General features: G+C 37.1%; 1 protein-coding gene across 3 annotated transcripts in view; it reads left to right on the top strand.

The window, feature by feature from the left end:
- Window positions 1-20,857, top strand: part of USP3 (ubiquitin specific peptidase 3) — a 213,358-nt gene that overhangs the window by 156,326 nt on the left and 36,175 nt on the right. For all 3 annotated transcript variants that reach the window (XM_079912024.1, XM_079912023.1, XM_079912025.1), the window contains 6 exons: window positions 5,908-5,991; window positions 9,141-9,222; window positions 10,739-10,821; window positions 12,448-12,561; window positions 15,080-15,193; window positions 18,689-18,835. In XM_079912024.1, the coding sequence (XP_079768150.1) occupies window positions 5,908-5,991; window positions 9,141-9,222; window positions 10,739-10,821; window positions 12,448-12,561; window positions 15,080-15,193; window positions 18,689-18,835 (624 nt within the window). The remainder of the gene's footprint in view (window positions 1-5,907; window positions 5,992-9,140; window positions 9,223-10,738; window positions 10,822-12,447; window positions 12,562-15,079; window positions 15,194-18,688; window positions 18,836-20,857) is intronic.

The raw sequence follows: 20,857 nt of genomic DNA, 5'->3' as shown, positions 1-20,857 counted from the left end.
CTGCCTTTTTATATCTGATTTCCTTATCTAACATCTCTAATATGTTGCCTGATATGACTTCTAAGTATTATTTTTTTGTCTTTAGTGTTCAGTTTACTTAAATTTCCTTAAACAGTTCTTTCTTTTTAGTAAATACAGAAGTAAACGTTTTCCTTGTCTGACAAGTAGTCTGTTAGAGGTAGAGCTCATCTTTACTTGAAGAATCACCTAACATCACGAAATTTAAACTTGCTTAAGTGTTAATATAATAGCCTAAAAGTTGGTTGTGTAATATAGGTAGTTCCTGACTTTTGTTTGCTAGACATGTGAAGTCCTATTTATATGAAAAGATGCCAAAACCTGGACCTCAGCTCCAGTTTCTCAGTAGAAAGATGAAAAAGAGGAGTAGAACTTTTTATATTATTTCAGTTACGTTTTGGGAACCAGGTGTATTTTCACCTTGCAACATTTAACCATATTGTATAACAATATTTATTTCAAAATGGGAAATGCATTCCAAGTTTCAGAGGAGCAATCTAGAAGCTTTGAAACACATCCTACAAGTTATGCACTTTTTTGTACTTATTCTGGTGTAATCTCCTTGAAGGGAAAACTAAGAATAGTGGCTAAATTTTATTTGTTTTTCAGGTGTTAGAGGTAAGCATAATACTGACCTAATACCTTCAACACAATTGTAAACCAGGAAGAGATTTTTAGAACTTGTTTACTTTAAATCCTTCTTATTGCCTTGGGACTTTTTAATATCAGTATTAGTGGGATAGTTTCCAGTTTGAAAGCAGCGTCTCAGCTAAAGACTAAGGTAACCAGACAACATTTAAATTCTTATTTACTTCCTACTTTTGTTACTTATTTTCTTTTCACCTCTGGGCCAGGGAGGAAGAAGAAATCAGATCAGGGGATGGGGGCAGCTAGAGACGGGTGTGCTGTGAGGCAGCCCTGGTTACACAGCAAAAGGAAGCTGACATTTATTGACCCTCTACCACGTGCCAGGCGCCCCTGGACGTTTTTTTTTTTTTTTTTTTTTTTTTTTTTGCGGTACGCGGGCCTCTCACTGCTGTGGCCTCTCCCGTTGCGGAGTACAGGCTCCAGACGCGCAGGCTCAGCGGCCATGGCTCACAGGCCCAGCCGCTCCGCGGCATGTGGGATCTTCCCGGACCGGGGCACGAACCCGTGTCCCCTGCATCGGCAGGTGGACTCTCAACCACTGCGCCACCAGGGAAGCCCTCCCCTGGACGTTTTGACCTGTGGAAGCAGGTGCTTTCCTTTTATCATCGTCATCTAATAACGCTTGTATAGTGTGGTGAATTCAGACAGGACAAAAGTTAGAATCTTAGAAGTAAATGTCCTTCATAGTGACTGTAAAAAGATCTAAAAATGACTCTTGGCCATAAGGACAATTGTGAAAACTTAAAATTTTTTAAGCCAGTGAGAACAAATACAGCCAAAATAGAATTGACTTCTTATAGTTCATTAAAGTTATATTTATTACCTCTTTATAATATTGGGTAGTATTATAGTAGAACAGCTAGTATCTTAGATATTTTCTAGGCTAGCAGTGCTGTGCAAGAGAAATAATTCGTCACATATGTAATTTAAAATTTTCTAGTAGCCACATTAAAAAAGCAAAGACAAACAGGTTGACTAATTTTAACTGTATATTTTATTTAACCCAGTTATCCAAAATATTATCATGTCAACATGGTAATCCATATAGAATTATTAGACATAGTGTGCATCTTTTTTTAATATGAAACCTTCAAAATCCAGTATGTATTTTACATGTACAGCACATCTCCATTCAGATGCTAACTTTTCGTCAGAAATGCTTGATCTGTATTTAGTCATAAAAATTGCAGTTAAAAATGTAGATTCCAAACACTATTAAAAATTTCCAATAAATGAATAAAGTACCGAAAAACTCCATTTTGTTTAATACTTGGCATCTGTTTTGACAAGACTGACTCATCTTTTTTAGAATAATTGAGCCCAAAGCAAAAGCATATCAGTCTCAAAACTGTATCTAATTTAAGTAAATCCACTAACTCTTGTAACCACTCAGTATTATCAACATCAAATTCAAAGGACCATTGTATAAACTGAAATTCAACTCCAAATTTGTCCATATCAACAAAGCATTCTTCAATTTTTCTTATAGATTTTGCAGACAACTTACATAATGCCATCGTATTTAAAATCTTCTGTATATTTGTTCACACTGAAATGTGTAAAGTCATTATTGATTTGTATTATGAATAGTTTAAATTTTAACATAAATTCTCATACCTGTCTAGCTAGGTCACAAGCTAGCTTTTATTCTCTCCTTGGATCTTTAAATTTAGCTCATTCATGTGCACTGTGATATAGGTGAAAAAATGTAAATCATGCTGTGATGTTTTCTCTTTGTTCAGAATTGGCAGGTGTTCCTTTTGTTTCAAGAAAATCTTGAATTAGAGTTAACAGTACAGTAAACCTTTGTAAAATTCTTCCATGACTCAAGCAGTGAACATTGGCAAAGAACATGTAGTCATATTCATTATCTTCCATTTCTTTTAACAGTTCCATAAACTGGTGATGAGTCAGAGCATTTGCACATGTATACTGAACAATTTTAATAACTGCATCCATGATACAGTCTACTTTAGAGCACAGATATTTTCAATATGTTAATATGCAGTGGATCAAATAAGGGAAATAATTCCATTAAATCCGGGTTTTTGATCCCACGTAGCAGGTCCTTGTCTGTCTTGATAGAAACTTTTTCCTGTCTAGCTGAAAGTGACAGGTAAAAGATTAAAAAATATTTACAACATGCGGTTGATTGTTTTTAAGGTTGCAAATAGATGAAGACATTTCAATTTGGAAGTCATTTGAAACAAAACGTACCCAAAGTATTAACTGGCCATTGTCTCTTGTCTTGTAAAACTCATCTAAAGTGAAAAGCAAAAGTACTTACAATTTTCAAATGTTGAATGAGTTGATCTTGAATAATGTTAGAAAGGTCTTTTATTCACTAACAGTTGCTTGGTGGATCAACTGAAGATCTTTCACTTTTTGTAAAATATCCTTTTTGATCTTTATCTCAAATTCTAAAACATAACGCCCTTAACTGAAATAATAATTTAATGTTTCATCTCTCCATCTAAAAATGGTTTTCTTTCTTGAGCAAGAATTCAAGCTATTTTAAAGCTTGCCAGAATTACAAGCTCAAATCCTTAAAATCACTAAGAAACTTCTTTGTTATACATTTCATTCTGATTTCATTGATTGTGACAAATTGCATTGATTATTTTTTGACTGTAGAGAAGCAACTTATATTATTATGCATTTGCTGAAAATGACTCAATATTGTCTACTTTATTATCTTAAAACTTTTTTTACACAGCTTATTAATTTGGCTCTGCTGTATTAAATCATAATTGCCATTATTTATAAAATTTGTGATACACCTTTTCCATTCGATTCTGCCTCATTAGTGTGCCTATGTTGTCAATTACACATTTGTGTGTAATCTTTTTTTAAAAGTTCCAAACTTCATTTGGAAGTTAAAATTTTTTTTCATTGTTTTTAACCCAGAAAAATAATTTATTTATATTATTAAAATAAGTATTTCAGTTTAACTACCAATTACTATTTACATAGGTATCACTGTAACTCCTACTGTCTGCAGAAAATATTCAAACAAGCACATTACAGCGCTTCATTATTGCATAGAAAAATAACTGAAACCTTCTGTTGACATAAACTAGACTGGTGATATGCTTATGTGTGATCCTAGAAATGACATGTGCACCCACACTGTGCACTGCAGTACATCTTATATGATGTCATAATAAAAGTGAAATATAGTTTTACCAAAACCATAAAGTATTTAATGGAAATATATACTGCTTTAGTTAAATAAAATTTTATATCAATTAAAATTTTTAAAGATTAAAATGCATTTCCTCAGTTGCATTAGTCACATTAGAACAGCTCTGGAGTCTAGAGAAACTTATTCACTTTAATAATGAACATTCAAAGAGATAAGCAACTAGACCCAGTTAAATCAGCTTAGTTCAGAATGGAGCAAGGCCGTAAATGAATCTGTATTTCAATATATGAAAACGTTCCTTTAACAAATGTTAAAGGCTGAATTCATGTCACACCAAAAAGAATTAGTTTAATAAGAAAAAAATCAGTTATTTCATATAATCTGAAACAATTTGTTTCTTTAAACAAAGCAACCTTTTTTTTTTTTTTTTGGTAGAAGCTAAGGGGTTTACTTTTCAATGAGATATTCTAGCAGCATGTAAATACATGAAAGATGATCTGAATTTGCTTTTAGACTTCATTCCCCAGATGAACACTAGCATTTGGAGTTATTTTTGTTTTGAACACTGGGTATTCTTTTAACCAAAATACATGCATATATTTATGCAAACATAGAATGAAAATGTAAGCAGGAATTAGAGTAACAATACAATTTCATTCTTTAGTGAATGCCTGAGGTTCATGGAGGAACCAAGTGCCTTAAACCCAGATTTGCAGAGTAGACCTTACCCTCTTGACATTTATGCTGACAGGAAGCAAGGAATTAAACCTTTTCACTAATTTAATTCCTTTATGTCTTTGTCGTAAAACTGATAAGGAATTATTTTCCTGCCATTGCTGGTACTTTGATCATAGAGAAACGGTCTAGGATGTAAAAGGTAGCTTTTGCTATTTGTAGAAACGTTAGGGATTGACTACGGGAGCTTGGAGAATACATTAGAGACTCTTGATTTGACAACACAGGCAGTCAGTTAATGTGAAGGGGCATGTTAAATAATTACATATATATTTTACTTAAAGTTTTCAAAAGCACTCACATTTTGAATTCTGTGAATAAGAGACACAAGCCATGTTTTGTGTGTAATCCTTTTTTTTAAAAAACTACTTTCCCCCATCCTATTCACAATTTTTTTATAGACTGGTTTCAGGTATGTAAGAAATGTTTTTTGGATTCTGCTAGAGATGACCTAATTTTTACTAATTGCTATGCATTCAAAATTTTTGTTTGCTCAGAATGGCAATGTTATTGTCATTATTCTTTGGTAGTTATAAGAAGTGGTTTTGTACAAAGCTGCAGTTCAAAAGAATATTTTGCTACTAGCTTGTAAGTTGTTTTTATTAAAATCGGCCTTATTCTAGGAAGAAAATTGAATGCTAATGTACAAGTTAAAGTTTATTATGTGTGATTCCTTATATTATTTGCTTATTGACTCGCTAAAACACACACACACAATATCAGTTTTAAGGAACATCTTAAATGTCTTTCTTCAAAGCGGTTATCGGTTTCCTGAAAGATGTAGCCACTGTTTTTGTTTTCTAACACCTTGGAATGAAAAGATTCATTCTTCTCAACCATCTGAATTCAGTTTATTTAAATTAAATTATGTGTGAAATATATGGCTTTTAGTTTTTTTATTCAAATATCCCTACAGGTTAATTACTTTTTTCCTGCTTTTCTCTTAAATCTCTCCTGCCTGCAAACTCCCCATTAATTTGAGTTGGGAAGGATCACATTAAAGATTTAGGCCTCGTGCTACATGAACAGAATTGGTGCTTTGTATTTCATTTTCCATGTATTATGTACCACTGAAAAGAATATAACACGTGTAGTAGCGTATTTCATTTTTGAAAGAGGAATTGAAGAGCTTTTGAATAAAAATGTGTAAAGAAACTGGTGTTCATTGCCTACGTGGCTTTTTATAAAGGACTCTTGAAGAGCATTCCACTGTGGATTCCAAGTCCTCTTTAAACTCACCACTGACAGTAACTGCCTGCAGAGGCATGTGATCATCTTGGCAGTAGCCAGGCCTTTTAGTGATTTCATTACTGTGGTTTCCTCAAGCTCTTTACACACATTGATTAATATTTTCCTTGCAGTTATCGCTGTGATGATTTTGTGATTAATGACACCAAGCTGGGACTGGTACAGAAAGTCAGAGAACACTTACAGAACTTGGAAAAGTAAGTAATAGGCCTTGGGAAAGAAGGGATGGAGTGGGGTTGAGGGGTCTTTCAGCATTTCTGAGTGGGATTTTTGTTTATGAGTTCCATAACTTCATCACGTTTTTAGTGTGATTGAAATGTGAACAAAGTAAACTTCGGAGTTGGGTATCTGAAAATGCCCATAGTCAGGGATCATAGCTCAGCATTTATTTTGTTTAATATTTGTCATAAACCATATGCAAGGGCTCCAGAGCCTGTTTTTTAGTTATTATCCACCAACTTATAAGCTCCTCAGTTTATTTGCAAGGGAAATTTTGGTAGTGCAAGGGAAGGGCAAAAAATGATACAAGATCATTATAGAGTTACCTTTGATATTAGAAAATCCTTATCCAAATGTATTATGAGGTCTTCTTAGAAACTCTGAAATTTATGTATCAAGGGAAAATAGGTTTAATTATATTATTGTTCAGTGTGCATCTGTGTGATAGCACAAGATCCTAGTTTCTTCTTTTCCTTTTTTTGTTAGGGGCAGTATTTATCACTTGAAAGTATAGGAAGCTGTGAAATGCTTTGTCATCATAAAGAAATTAAACTGCTTAAGTGAATAGAATTATTTTTTGCTATAGCCAAATAGGTTAGTCAGATAAAGCTCACTAGACCCAAAATTCAAGCAGTAAACAGAACCCCAGTAGCAATGTCTTTTGAAGCTGCAGTGGATAGAAGCATGGCGCTGGAATGGTCGCTGACTCAGGTGAAATTTGTGTAAATCACCCCTAATTGTTAGGTGCCATCTAATTTATTTATTTTTTGTTTTTTAAAAAATCTTTATTGGAGTATAATTGCTTTACAACATCTTATTTATTTTGACAGTCGATGTATAAAAATGGTATTGTGAGAACATGCCACAAGCGAGAGTCCTTTAGCAAACTTACATGTGAAGCCAACAGAGTATTTTAAAATGGAGTGCTGAGAGGGAATAACCTAAGTTCTTTGAGTGAAACACTGTCTAGCTTTGGTTAACCAAAGTCTCTGTGCATGTCTCTGTCTAAATAGACTATAAGCTGATAAGGGAAGAATCGATTTCTTTGAAATCTAAGCTAATTAGAACAGTCTGGGTTTAAGTGCACTTCGGCTTGTCATCTTGGGGCTCCTCACTTTTTCAAAGCGCCTCCTCCCTTTTAATTTGAACAAAGCAGCAGGAGCATATCTAGGGTTAGAGACACAGGTATAGACACACAGATCTAGAATATTGAATTTGGTCTGAAATAATCACAATTAACTGTGAAGTAGGAGATTCCTGCAGTAATTTATGTAAATATCACTCTTTGGTGTGGTGATGTCATTGTAAAGATCTTACTAACTTGATTCTTTGTTATAGAAGTAGGTAGCTACCAAATTATTTCTTCCGGCCACTTATAGTTTTCTCTAAGAAAAGACTATCATCTCAGTGACAAATAAATTCATCAGAACTAAGTCAAAGGGAAAACCGGAAGTTCAAGAACCTGCATGCGTTTATGCAGATATTGAATCTTTTATTTCCATTTATTTCTTCGTCAGGTAAAAGATGTCACAGACTGCCTTGTCTACACTTCTCCTTGGTCCCACTGAAAAAGCTACTTTGCGGTCCTTTTTCTATGTCGATAAACATTACCTAAATTTATTTTTATTTTTTCAAACATAGCCTTTACTCTGTAATGGAAGCTACAATGAAAGAACTATGATTACATTTGAGTTTTACTTTAGACTGTTTAGCATATCCTCTGGAGAAGCACTGCGCACCAGAAACGTTGTATTAATCTACACTGTGCAGTATGGTAGCCACTAGACACACGTGACTATTGAGCACTTGAAAATTAGCTAGTGTGACGAGGAACTGAATTTTACATTTTTAAGTTTAATTAATTTAAATTTATTAGCCACATGTTGTGAGCAGCTACCATATTAAATAGCGTGGATCTAAAGGATTCTGCCATTTTGAGAATCATTGATGGTAAAATTTAATAACATATTTTTAAAAAGCTAAATACTTTTTTTTGTATAGGTTAAAACCAAAAGTTAACTATTAGGCATTGTCACAGTACATACACTGTGCTTGTGAGTGAACTTCTTTACTTACAGAATTTGTGAAGGAATAACTTAACATCGTAGTACATATGGGATTATCTCTTCTTACCTTGTAGTCACCAGTACACTGAGAGGGACATACATTTCTGAAGACGTTTTTCCTAAGAATATTTTTAGATTTGAAACAGCTGACTGTCACTAGATCTGATGCTCTGAAGACAGTTCATGTGGAAATTTTGGAAAGAAAAATAATTATGTATTTTCTTTGGATTAACCTGGTACTTTTGGAAGATGGGAAAGAGTTGGTAGACTTAAAAAGTCTATGTTGTTTAATAGTAACTTTCACTTCCTTTAGATTAGTTCCCCTGATACATAATAATTTTAAAGTGAAGATAGGAATTATTTCCTCTGAAGATAGGAATTATTTTCTAACAAATTTCAAACTTAATATCTCTTTCAATGAGAAACATTTAGATAATTTAAATTCAGAATTTATGTGCTAATTAGAATTTGTTTTAGAATATGCTTTGTAGCAGAGCTGAATCAAATGAATTGATATATGCTTATGCGTCTGTAATTTATTTATCATTCTGCAAACTCAGATTATATCATCATCTATTACAACATACTAACAAAACATGATACCTTTATCAAAATTAAGAAAAAAGTGGCGTAGAATTTGAGACTTAATGTTAAATCTCAGAATAATCATGTCAGACCAGTGTTTTTCTTTTTTACGAGTAGTGGGTGTTCTCTTGTTTGAAGCTTCACCATTGATTAGGTAGATAGAGCGGTGGAGGAGAGGGACTCTCCATCAGACCACATCCACTTGGCCAGCGTTTCTGGGAAGTGCCCGGCGGGTGGCAGCTTCCAGTCCCACCCTGCTGGAGGAGCAGTGGGGATTTCCAGGGGAAGTGGAACTCCTCAGTTACTTGAAATACTTGTGGGCCACAGTGGCCTAACGGGTCACTTCCTGGCCTGGCTAAGCAGCCAGGCAGGGCTCCATACCCTAGGTACTTAGAACAGCCATGTTTACTCTCTCTTGCTGTGTAGTGTTGTGTATGTATGAACGTCTTTTTGACTGTCTGTTTGTGCTTTAATAGCTCAGCTTTCACAGCTGACAGGCATAGGAAAAGAAAACTTTTGGAAAACTCATCACTGAACAGCAAGTTACTAAAAGTAAATGTAAGTAATTAAAAGGTATTCGAATATAAGAATTGGTTGAGATCTAGTCACTGTTTGATTACAGTTCTAACATTAATGTTGCCCTTTATAAACTTTTATAAATGTATGCCTTGGATTTGGAATATTTTACAAAATGTTTGCCACTTGTACTAATGATTCTTGACGTGACTAAATACCCCAGCGAGTCTGTCTGTCAGTGCCTTCCTTCCGTCAGGATGAGCACCGTGCTCCTCTGCCTTAGGAGGCATTTGTTCTTAACGCCTACTCATGTACCTTATTACTCCATCTCTGTAGGATCCCAAAGATCCTTGCTTCCTTCTGTTAAAGGTCCCTAGTGCAAATTCTATGGGTCTGGGGCTTCCCTGGTGGCACAGTGGTTAAGAATCCCCCTGCCAATGCAGGGGGCATGGGTTCAAGCCCTGGTCCGGGAAGATCCCACATGCGGCGGAGCAACTAAGCCCGTGCGCCACAACTACAAGCCTGTGCTCTAGAGCCCGTGAGCCACAACTACTGAGCCTGTGTGCCACAACTAGTGAAGCCCGTGCACCTAGAGCCCATGCTCTGCAACAAGAGAAGTCACTGCAATGAGAAGCCCGTGCACCTCAACTAGAGAAGGCCCGCACGTAGCAACAAAGACCCAACACAGCCAAAAAATAAATAAAATAAAAATCTTAAAAAAAAAAATGCTTTGGGTCTGAAGTTTTGGTAAGTTTTTTCCTTAGGGCCTTCATTAATACAATTTCACCATAAAAGAATATGCTTCCTCATTCTGATACCCATCTCTTACCAAATGTATGGCCATTAATGGAGTAACAAAGTTTAAAGATGACTAAATATTGTAAAATATACCAGTAATTTTGTCCTGCATCTACCTCTCTGCTGTCATGCTAGCTGTGTTTAGACACACAATTAAGTATTACAATTTCGTGGAAGAAAGAGCTAAAGTGATGCTTCGGGTTAGATGGGTAGATTCACTAACCATGTGTAGTACGCAGACATCACAGTGCATTTGTACAGCTAATCAAAAAACAAAGCCTTAGTCTTTAAGGGAAGTTCAGGTAGTTTTTTCAGATTGATATTCCATTGCTAGGAAAACATGTATTGGTCATTTGCATGGCTTAGAGTTAAAAGCTGGGGGACAGAAATACTTGGCATGTTTATATTTTTTCCAATTTGTAGTAGCTTTAATAGAGTCTTATGACGGCGTTAAGTCTTAAACTTATTTAAGGATCTTCCTGGTTTTTGCATTGTGTACTCCACAGTACTTATTAATGGTGACTTCCTCATAAGCTTCCATTTAGAACAATCCTAGGATCAGAAACAGCCTTCTAAAAATATCCAGACACGTTTACAGAGAGTAGAAAGAGAATTTGAAATATTTGTTGGACTGAAAAGTATCAATTCCGAACTGGCTTGTTGCTAGAGTTTCAAATATAGGCCTTTGTTCTTCTTTGATGTTGAAACAGTTGGCCTTCTCTTGGTATTACTGAAGGCCACCTCTTGTTCCATTTTACAGGGAAGCACCACTGCCATTTGTGCCACAGGCCTTCGGAATTTGGGGAACACGTGTTTCATGAACGCCATCCTTCAGTCACTCAGGTACTGTTACAGTCACAGCTTAAGTATCTGACGTTAGTTTCTGGTGGAATGGGTAAGAGCAAAGGCTCTGGGTTCAGATCCTGTCTCTGCCACTAACTCTAGCCTAGTAACTTGGGGCAAGTTACCTCAGTTCCCTGTGCCTTAGTTTTCTCATCAGTGAAATTGGGAATAATAGTCTACCTCATGGGGTAGTCGGGAAGATACTATATAATTTACATAAAGTGCTTAGAACAGTGCCTAGCAGTAAATAACTGTTAGCTGTTATTATTTAGTTCCTGTTCCTTCTTGAATAGGCTTGAGCACAGGCCAGCAAACTTCTGTAAAAGGCCAGATTAAATAAATATTTTTAACCTTTGCATGCCACATCCAGGCCTTCTCACACATCTTCTCCTCCCTTCAACACCCCTCTCCCTTTTAAACAAGTCTTTAAAAATACAAAACTCACTTTAAAAATGTAAAAGCTCACTAGCCCAGGGTCAGATTTGTCCTGTGGGCCATAGTTTGCAGACCCCTGGGCTATAAGGAACCTTGTTCAGATAACTTAGTTCAATCATTAGTTGAGTCTTAAGTATGGTCATAAGATCAGATGTTTAGAAGATCTTCAAAATGTAAGGTGAGCAGGGACTTCCCTGGCGGTACAGCGGTTGACTCTGTGCTTCCACGGCAGGGGGCTCGGGTTTGATTCCTGGTCAGGGAACTAAGATCCCACATGCTGCATGGCCAAAAAAAAAAAAAAAAAGAGTAAGATGAGCAGGAAAAATAAAATAGACAACAAGGCTGACCTAAGTTATACAGAAGTTATACAGAAGAAATTATTTAGAAAGTTGCATACTTTTAGATTTTAATGTGGTATCAAAGACCACAGTAAATTATTTTCCCAAGGCCACCTTGCTAATGAGGAACAGAAGCCATGTGTGATCTCTCCTTAAAGGTACTGGCTCTCAGCTTATCTAGTCTTGCTCAAAGAAGAAATTCTAGTCACTACCGAATTCTCCTTGTTACTCTGTATAGTGTATTTAAACAATATGGTTGGTTTCAAGGCTTTTATTTGAGGAAATTATTGAAAACTTGTGAACAAAGGCTGAAAACTTGGGAACAAAGGCCCTGAAAAGAAAGAAAGGGTGACAGGCTATAGATGGGAAGGGGGAAGGATTTCTGGAACAGAGATTTTGCTTTAAGGTCTTTGTTTACTTTTGCAAAGTCATCTACTTATATTCCCTTTTAAAAAAATATTTATTTATTTGGTTGTTCTGGGCCTTAGTTGTGGCAGGCAGGCTCCTTAGTTGTGGCTCCAGGGCTCCTAAGTTGTGGCATGCAAACTCTTAGTTGCAGCTTGCATGTGGGATCTAGTTCCCTGACCAGGGATTGAACCCAGGCCCCCTGCATTGGGAGTGCAGTCTTACTCACTGTGCCACCAGGGAAGTCCCCCTTATATTGTTTTCTTGGAGTAAATGAGGAAGCTTAATGAAGAAATGCAATGTTAAGAGATTGCATTGAGTATCATTTGAATGAGAAATTGAAATACCACATTTTCAAAATTCATATACTGTATAGGTCTCATAGTGCTTTCTTTACTTCTTAGTACATTTAAAAACTAATAATTTTTTCCCCTTCCTTTTAAAATAGTAACATTGAGCAGTTTTGCTGTTATTTCAAAGAGCTGCCTGCTGTGGAGTTAAGGAATGGGAAGACAGCAGGAAGGCGAACGTACCATACCAGGAGCCAGGGGGACAACAACGTGTGAGTCTAAGAATATGTCCTTTCTGGCTTTGAGCTACAGAGTTAATAGGCACGTGCATTAAAAAAAAAAAAAAGCACCAAAACAACTCTCAATTGTGTTTAAGTATCTAGCTATCAATCTTAATAATTGTTAGAATTCTTTTATTTCTATTTACCTAGTAGGCAGGACAAATGTAGCACTCCGCTTGTTGAGTCTGTGGATTTGGGCATTCTAAAATTGACATCTATGAAGAAAACACAGTTCTAGGTATAGACCGGTGTGAATATCATTAGTCTCTGTGAATTGATTTGTCTGATAGGGTTAGGTAAACCTGTCTTGGATAATTACATTAATTTGTAGTTATCAAATTAATTACAGAGCAGTACTGTCAATTTTTAGCTGATATGGAAGGTTGACAAGTGATTATTGAGAACCAAACCAATATATATTCAAATTCAGTGCAGCCACGTTCTCTTTGGGGTTCAGAAAGATTTATCATATTATCATGACCGTAAGGGGTATCTTAACATTACTGAAATAGGGCTACGATTTATCATCTGTATGTATTTTAACGTAATGTTTTCCCTGCCTGCCCATCCCTGCTCCCACACACCCCATCCCCACACATTCTGAAAAGCCGTCTTATAATCCGACAGTGTTCTGCCTAGATGCCTGAGGGAGAATAGGATAGGCTGTGTTAGAATTGTGTGTAGTGTGGAGTACGCAGTGAAGCCAGGCGTTGGAGCAGGGATGGAATGATATCACTAGAAGTGGTGTTTTAAGAGTTTACTTTGGTAGCAGCATGTAGGATGAGCTGGAACGTGCCTGCATTCAAGGAGGCTTTTCACTTTATAGTAATTGGTTAGAGGGAATAGGCATGAAATGAAGAGGAAAAAATACATGTGCACAAAAGTTCAGGGAAGAATTAGTAGTACTTGATGCATTAGTGTCATTTAGGGTTTAGTTACGAATTATAGAAATTGCCGCTGGCCATTTTAGGCAGAAAAGGAATTTACTGAAAGTCTGTTGGTGAGCTTACCATTACTGGATGCAGGGGAAATCAGGTCTGGAGTCTAGGCATCCATAAGGGTGTCCCATCAGGACCGCTGTCCGTGCTGCACCAAAGTTCCCATTGCCAGCACTGCTGGAGTTGGGTGCTGGGTCGATGCTGCTGTTACTGCTCTGCCCCTGCGCTCCTGACTGTGCTCTTTGCCACCAGAAACAGTCTGGCACTGTTCCAGCTTCAAATAGGCATACCCAGGCCGTGTACCTGAGTCCTGGCTTCAAGGGGGAGCGGGCGGGGGCTGAGAGAGCAAGTACCTGGCCTTTTCAGCTTCCACAGTAGGAGGCGGGCTTTGACTCTTAAGGTGGGGTTCCTCAAACATAGGATGAGGGTTCAGGTACTAGGAAGTAAAAAATATGATTTGTATCTGAAGAACCTACTGGATAACGGGTTGAGAAAGAAGATAGTGAGATTCTCTGTGATATCAACCAGGTATCCATGAGTATGGTAGCTGTATTGACACATACAGTCATTGAAGTTGAGGAGGTGTATAAGCTTACCTACATGCATAGAAGACCAAAACTAACGGTGACTTAAACATCCGTGGTTTATCTTCTCACATAAAAGTTGGAGGTTATCCATCTAGGTTTGTTTCACACAATCATTGGGCTCCTCTGGCTTTCTGTCCCACCAGCCCACATCATCCACAATGGTGCTGGCGCACCACCGTTTCGTCCTCATTCTAGCTGGAAGGCAGAAGGAAGGGGTGAATCAGAAGGACCACTCTTTCTCTTTAAGGGAATTTGTCAGAAGTTGGGCACACTCAAATTTTTATTTATTCCAGGCAGCTCATGTGCCAAGAAAAAAATGGAAGTTGTATTCCTGTGAGAGAAGGGGCGATTGGAGACTGAGGGGCTGTAGGGAGAGTACGGAGAGCAGGTTTAGGACACAGTGAGTTAGAAGAGACAAGAGGGCAGCCAGTAGAAAATTCCTGTTGGAACCTGGAGACAACTGAATAAAAGTGGTCATGAGAAAAATCTGGAGTTTAGATTTGGATTTGAGAGTCATTGGTATAGAGGTGAGTGTTGAAGCTTTGTGGCCAGATGGACTCTGCGGCAGAGAGGAGCAGTCACGCATCGAGGTCTGGGGAGTGCGCTCCTAGAGAGTGGCAGGAAGGAGAAAGGCAAGAGATGGAGAACGAGATTCTGTTACTTGTTTTACGGGTTTTTTGGAAACGTTTCATTCTTAGGTAATTTGATTTGTAACTTATCCATTGCTTTATTTTACAAGTATGGCAGTACTTCGGCATACTCAGAGTTCACCATATAGTTGAAAAACTAGTTTTGTCTGTAATCACTGCTATTTGTATGGGTTCTGAGATGCTGTACTCAGCTGTCAGGTTGAATTCAGAAGAGACCAAACTCTTTTTATGTTTTCATTTTTTATTTGTGGATTTTAGACAGTTTGGCATTATGTATTGAAATAGCAGCCTCTCACTAATGCTGAGGGTCTCATCATCCCCTGCTCTTTTCTAGGTCTTTGGTGGAAGAGTTTAGAAAGACACTCTGTGCATTATGGCAAGGAAGCCAGACTGCATTTAGCCCAGAGTCCTTATTTTATGTTGTTTGGAAGATTATGCCGAATTTTAGGTAAGTATTATTTAATGAAGGATATTTAAAACATTAATATTAGTCTTTACACTGTTCCTGGAACAATTTCCAACAGAGTGGTGGTATTCTCAATAATGAAACCAGTGTTTTGTTTTTTAAGGAGAAGAGCAGAAGTTGGATATATCCTACTAGACAAATGTGTTTAAATAATAGACCTTAGAAAAATCTTTAACAAAAGGCAGGGCATTTTGTTGTTGTAAAAACAGAGCCCTTATAAATAACTTACGTGCTCTAGGAAAACATACTGGACAAAATTTCCTTGATTTTTTCAAAATCTTATACAGAGTAATTATCATCATACACCGTCCTGTTATTTCAGCTAAAAAAAAAAAAATCCAAATGTAATCAGTAGAAAACCATGGTATCGTATTCACTGTTCTGGTCTGGGTTCTGAAGACCTTACAAGACTGTAGTTAAGTCCATTGGGCTTCATTCGCTTTCCAGAAGGTAACACAGTTAACACATCATCTCCTAATGTGGTTATAGAGTCACAGCGTTTCCCGTGTTCTTTATCTGGTCTCGCTTGAGCGGGGAAACAGCCCTGCTGTCAGAGACATCTCCCTCTTCTCCTAAGCTAGTCCTCCCCGTAGGTAACAGCAGATCTGAAGCACTACGGGTGCTTGACAGCAGCCTTCACCACCTTCTGCTGATTTTATCTTTCCGAAGCACGTCATGGTTCTTACTAGTCATGATTTTGGCAGCTTATGTACAGCCCTCTCTTTCTTTTTTAAAACCAGCACGCTCTGGTAAAACTCAGCAATACATCTTGCTTTACTGTCTCAGAGTGGTTTAGATATATTGGTAGTATGGAAAAATGTCCAAAGGGTAACAGCTTCAAAGGATTATAATTTGTTGCCTTGCCAAAGAGTCTAGCCTTGAGGATCAGACGTAATTGACTATTGTTAACCCTGGTCTTTGTTTTGAAGGAAATTTCTTTTATATTTCATGTTATTTAAATCTCTCCTGAGAAGGAGAGAATCATTTTGTAAGAATTTTAGAATTTCCTGACTCTAAATAGGAAAGGTAGAAATGATTAAGTTACTGCTAATCACGTCTGGACTTGATATAAAATTTCTAACAATCACCTACTTAGACTCTTGATGGGGATTTAATCTTTGTGTTTGGTTATTATATAAAAATTGCTTCCATTTGTTGAATGCCTATTATGTGTCGAGCACTTTAGGTATTTTATATCTGACCTTCATTAAGAAACACAACAAAATTCCCATCAGGGTAACAAGTGTTAGCCCCATCTGAAAGAAGACGGAACTGAGACAGAGGAGAGTAGTTTGTTCAGTTTTATACATCTAGTATGTGTTGGGACCAGAATTAGAACCCAGGTCTTCGTGGTGTTAGTCAGCGATAGACGTGTTAACAGTAATTTGTCCACGTGCCCCAGTGAGGCCCACCAACCACCTTTATACTCTTCTACTTGGTTCCCATGGTGACTCAGTTCCCTCTTCATCTAATAGAATTCTACTTTTCATCTAAATCTGCCCGTATCTCTGTTCTTTCTGGTTTCTTTAGGCCAGCTGTGAGCATGATTTAGTTTTTAGCTGCTTAATTTTACTCATTCTATTATTCCTACCAATGAAGGGAAAGAACTTTTGGAATAGGTAACCAGGTTGAGAAATTCGGATGGCGTTTCCGGAGTGATTCCTATTACATATGAACTCTTAGATTTCCTTAGAGACTGATCAGAATAGGATGTCTGTGTGTTCTTAGCAGGGCTTTCTCTTCGTTCTGTAGTAATTCAGATTGTTCCTCACTTTCATGTAATCAGAGAATAATTTTCTCTTGGTTAGCTCTAGATCTTGAGATTATATCATGAATAAAGTTTTAGTGCAGGGTCACTGCACAGTGCCCAGGTGTGAGGTAGGGTTTTCTTCTCGTAGGGTTTTCTTCTCGTAATTGTTACTCCTATTACGTGTACAGGGTAAAAGTTCTTACAACATGCCAAAGTGGAAATGCAATGGGGTCTTGAATTATGTTTGTATTTATAATCCCAAAGTAAAATTTTTTAAAGTTTAGAAAGCCCATTTTCCTTGATTAACATGTGACAGTATCTAGGGAGTGTGATACCTTGGAATAAAATAAGAGGAGCCTTGGGAGTTCCCCGGTGGCCTAGTGATTAGGATCCCGGGCTTTCACTGCTGTGGCCTGGGTTCAATCCCTGGTCGGGGAACTGAGATCCCGTAAGCTGCGCGGCATGGCCAAAGGGGGAAAAAAGTGAGGAGCCTGAAATACAATCATGCATGTAGAAGTAGGAACAACTTTCCTCTATTAAATAAATAAATAAATGCAGGAAAAAAGTACCCTAAATGTAATCAACAGCTTTGGACATAGAAATCATCAGAGCTATTCTTTCTCTTTTCCCACCCAAACCAAAAGCCAGTCACTTAGCAGGGAAACTGTTCCTGAGTTTGAACTTCCCAGCAGACATATACCTACTTGCCACACTTCTTATGGCTTCCTAGCATGCCCAGCTTTTCCTGTCCTTTCTTTTTTCTTTTTTGCGGTACGCGGGCCTCTCACTGTTGTGGCCTCTCCTGCTGTGGAGCACAGGCTCTGGACGTGCAGGCTCAGCCTTCCATACCTGTAAAAATGTAGGCAGTAGTCTTTCCTATCGATAATTTTATGAATGTACTTTAGATATCATTGCTGGATTTATCTACATAAACCTCTGTTACCTTCCAACTATACCAGCTTAATTTTTTGTCAGATTTCATTACTGTTCACTTGTCATTGATCTGTATTAGTAGAAGAATTCCATAGAATTTCCTGACTGAATATAGTATAAGAAGTAACCTCAGAATATGTTGCTGTATATATTAAAGTTTTAGGCTAGAGCATAATTATAAGTCAATGCGTTTTAAAGTTTTTATTTATTTAAAAAATCTCTTGAATCAGAGATTAGGATGCAAGTACAGAATGCTATACATCTTTAACTCTTTAGATAAAGTTTTTCTTCCTTTCAGCCAGTGTTTAAAAATTAGTATCTTTCAGTCTAAAGATTTAGTTTTAAATTCCTTATTTCTTATAATGGTGGTTTAGACCTAGTTTTCTGGTGCAGGTTAAGATGTGAGATTTTAACATTTGAGCATCTTCTAGAGAGGCCGTGTGGGAAATGGGAAGATTCACAGTCCATCCAGGAGACATGTTACTCTCCTGTTGCAGGACTTCAGGCAGGTCACACAACCCCTTTTTTGCCCCTCAGTTTTCCTCTTAAGTGAGGTCAGTTGAGATCACTAGAAGTCCAGTTAGCTCTACTACTCTGTGTTTTCAGACTTGTTTTTCAGTAGTGGAATTCTGTCTGGAAGGTGCTTTTACATGTAAAACAAGGAGGAAGTGAGGAGGAAGAATCAGGGCGCCTCCCTGTGCTCTGAGCGCAGGGCTGTGGCCCAACACTTTGCCCTCCTGCCTGTTTGGCTGGGCAGGCGGAGCCTCACAGTGACTGTTTCTGTTTGCTTCAAGGGGCTATCAGCAGCAGGACGCTCATGAGTTCATGCGCTACCTGTTAGACCACCTGCACTTGGAACTCCAGGGCGGTTTCAACGGTATTTCCCGCTCATCAATTCTGCAAGAGAATTCTACTCTGTCTGCAAGTAACAAATGTTGCATGTAAGATTTAGTTTCCTTTTGTTTTCTGGGAAGACCTCAGATTGCTACTGGTGTTCTTGTTTATTAGATTTATAATGGAAGGTGGGAAGTTTTCTGGACCTTTGCTGAAACTTTTGTGCACTTGAACTTTGTGACCAAGGGGACTAGCACATGCCTCCTGCTTCCAGATCGAAGGCATCTTGTACTTGCATCCAGGTGTAGTTCTAATCGTTATTTGCTATAGATTATTTTTAAACTTGAAAAAATAGAAAACATTTGTACAATTTAACACTTAAAAATTTTCCTCCAACTGTATTGAATAATGTATGGGAGACAGTTTTCATATACTAAAATAATTACATTTGTTCACTAATAACAGGCTTAAAATATTTTGAACGTGAATTTTTCTAAAGCCTCATTTGGACTTAAATTTTCCAAAAATATGTCTGTTCTTTAATCAAATTGAGGCATTCGTAACTTTTCAGAATTTTTTTTTTTGCCTCTCAGTATGAACAAAACAAACCTTTTGGGTTGCTTTCCCAGGTACTGATACCCCAAAATATACTTTGAGAGCAGAATGTTTATTTTGCTGAGGGAGAGAAAATTGACTTTGATTTCAGCTTGGATCTTGGTTAGTTGTCTCCTTTTGTTCAAATTTTGGGAAAAGTTTCATATTGACCTATGCAGGAAAGGGATTATAAGACGAACTCCCCAAAGAAAGAAGAAAAGAGTAAGTTATATATAGGGTTTGCTGTAGTATATTGCCTGACAGTTCGTAAATCGGATTTTGTGTAAGGTAAGGTCTTTTTAATGACAGAGCGGTCTCACAGCCAATCTGACTGTATCAGAGATGGGCAATCAATATGAATTGCCATACTTTTTTAAATGTTTGAACCTAGGTCCTAGGAGCTATGGTTCAAATTAGAATCCAGTACAGAAAGGGAAGGACCTGTGATCTGGTAGAAATGTTCTTGCTGCTAGCACCCAATCAAACATAGTATTAAATGAAAAATTCTGGTTTGTATTTTAGGATGATATATTCATACACAAAGGATATTGAGCTGGGCTCTATGAAGGATAGTCTGTGTGAAGTGAGAGGATATATGTCTTTATTATTTTATTTGATGCCCAGGGCACCCTTAGGGAATCACATTGTGTGATATAAGATGTTCTTTTAGTAACTAAGGGAATCACATTGTGTGATATAAGATGTTCTTTTAGTAACTAACTAATGAGTTTTCAGTATTAATCCATACCCTTTCATGATATTTTAAATAATAGTAATTTTAAGTTCCAGTAGTGAGTTAGGAACATAAAAAAATTATTAAGTATTCAAAACTCAGGCTCCTTTATATTCCCTTAAATTCACTGGAGGATGCATTTCAGGATGTAAGGATCATATTTGCTAAAACTACAAAAAAAAAGGTCTCCTGTATTTGTATTTATTCGTATAAACACACTGAACCCTACTGAAGGTGGGGGTGAGGATGGTAGAAATAAATGGCGGATGTGTTCTTTTTAACACATAGAAAATCATGAGTGCCAATACAAAGGAACTTTGCAGCATAATAGCCTGTCCAAGTAGCCAATAGTTAAATTCTCTCGTTGTGTAGTTATGATAAATGGAACAGTGATTTTGAAATAATTCGTGAATCTTGTTTTAAGTCATTGTATAATGACTAAGCTTAATGCCATACACATCAGATAGCCAAGAATTCATTAGTATCTTTTTCTCAGAGGAAGAAATTACAAAGGAAGAAGTACATTGAGTTTAAATGTACTGCTTTTTAATAAAGCAGTTTCCATTTTAATTAAAGGCAGCAGTGTGTGTGAACATCAGTATAAAAGGGTCAGTCATAGTCCCTTTACTTTTCAGTAGATTTTTTTTGGGGGGTGGTATATCCTTTGTGATACAGATATTAAATCTAAAACCTGAAATGGCCATTATATCCTACAGTTCCCATTGTATCTTCCCTTTGTAATTTACTAAAGCCATGTGTATCCTATGAACAACTTAAAAGAAACATACTGTAGCTTTTTTGT

The sequence above is a fragment of the Stenella coeruleoalba genome (assembly GCF_951394435.1).
Source record: "Stenella coeruleoalba genome assembly, chromosome: 2".
Classification (NCBI taxonomy): Eukaryota; Metazoa; Chordata; class Mammalia; order Artiodactyla; family Delphinidae; genus Stenella; species Stenella coeruleoalba.
Note: the sequence above shows the minus strand (reverse complement) of the source record. Positions and strands in the feature narration are given on the sequence as shown.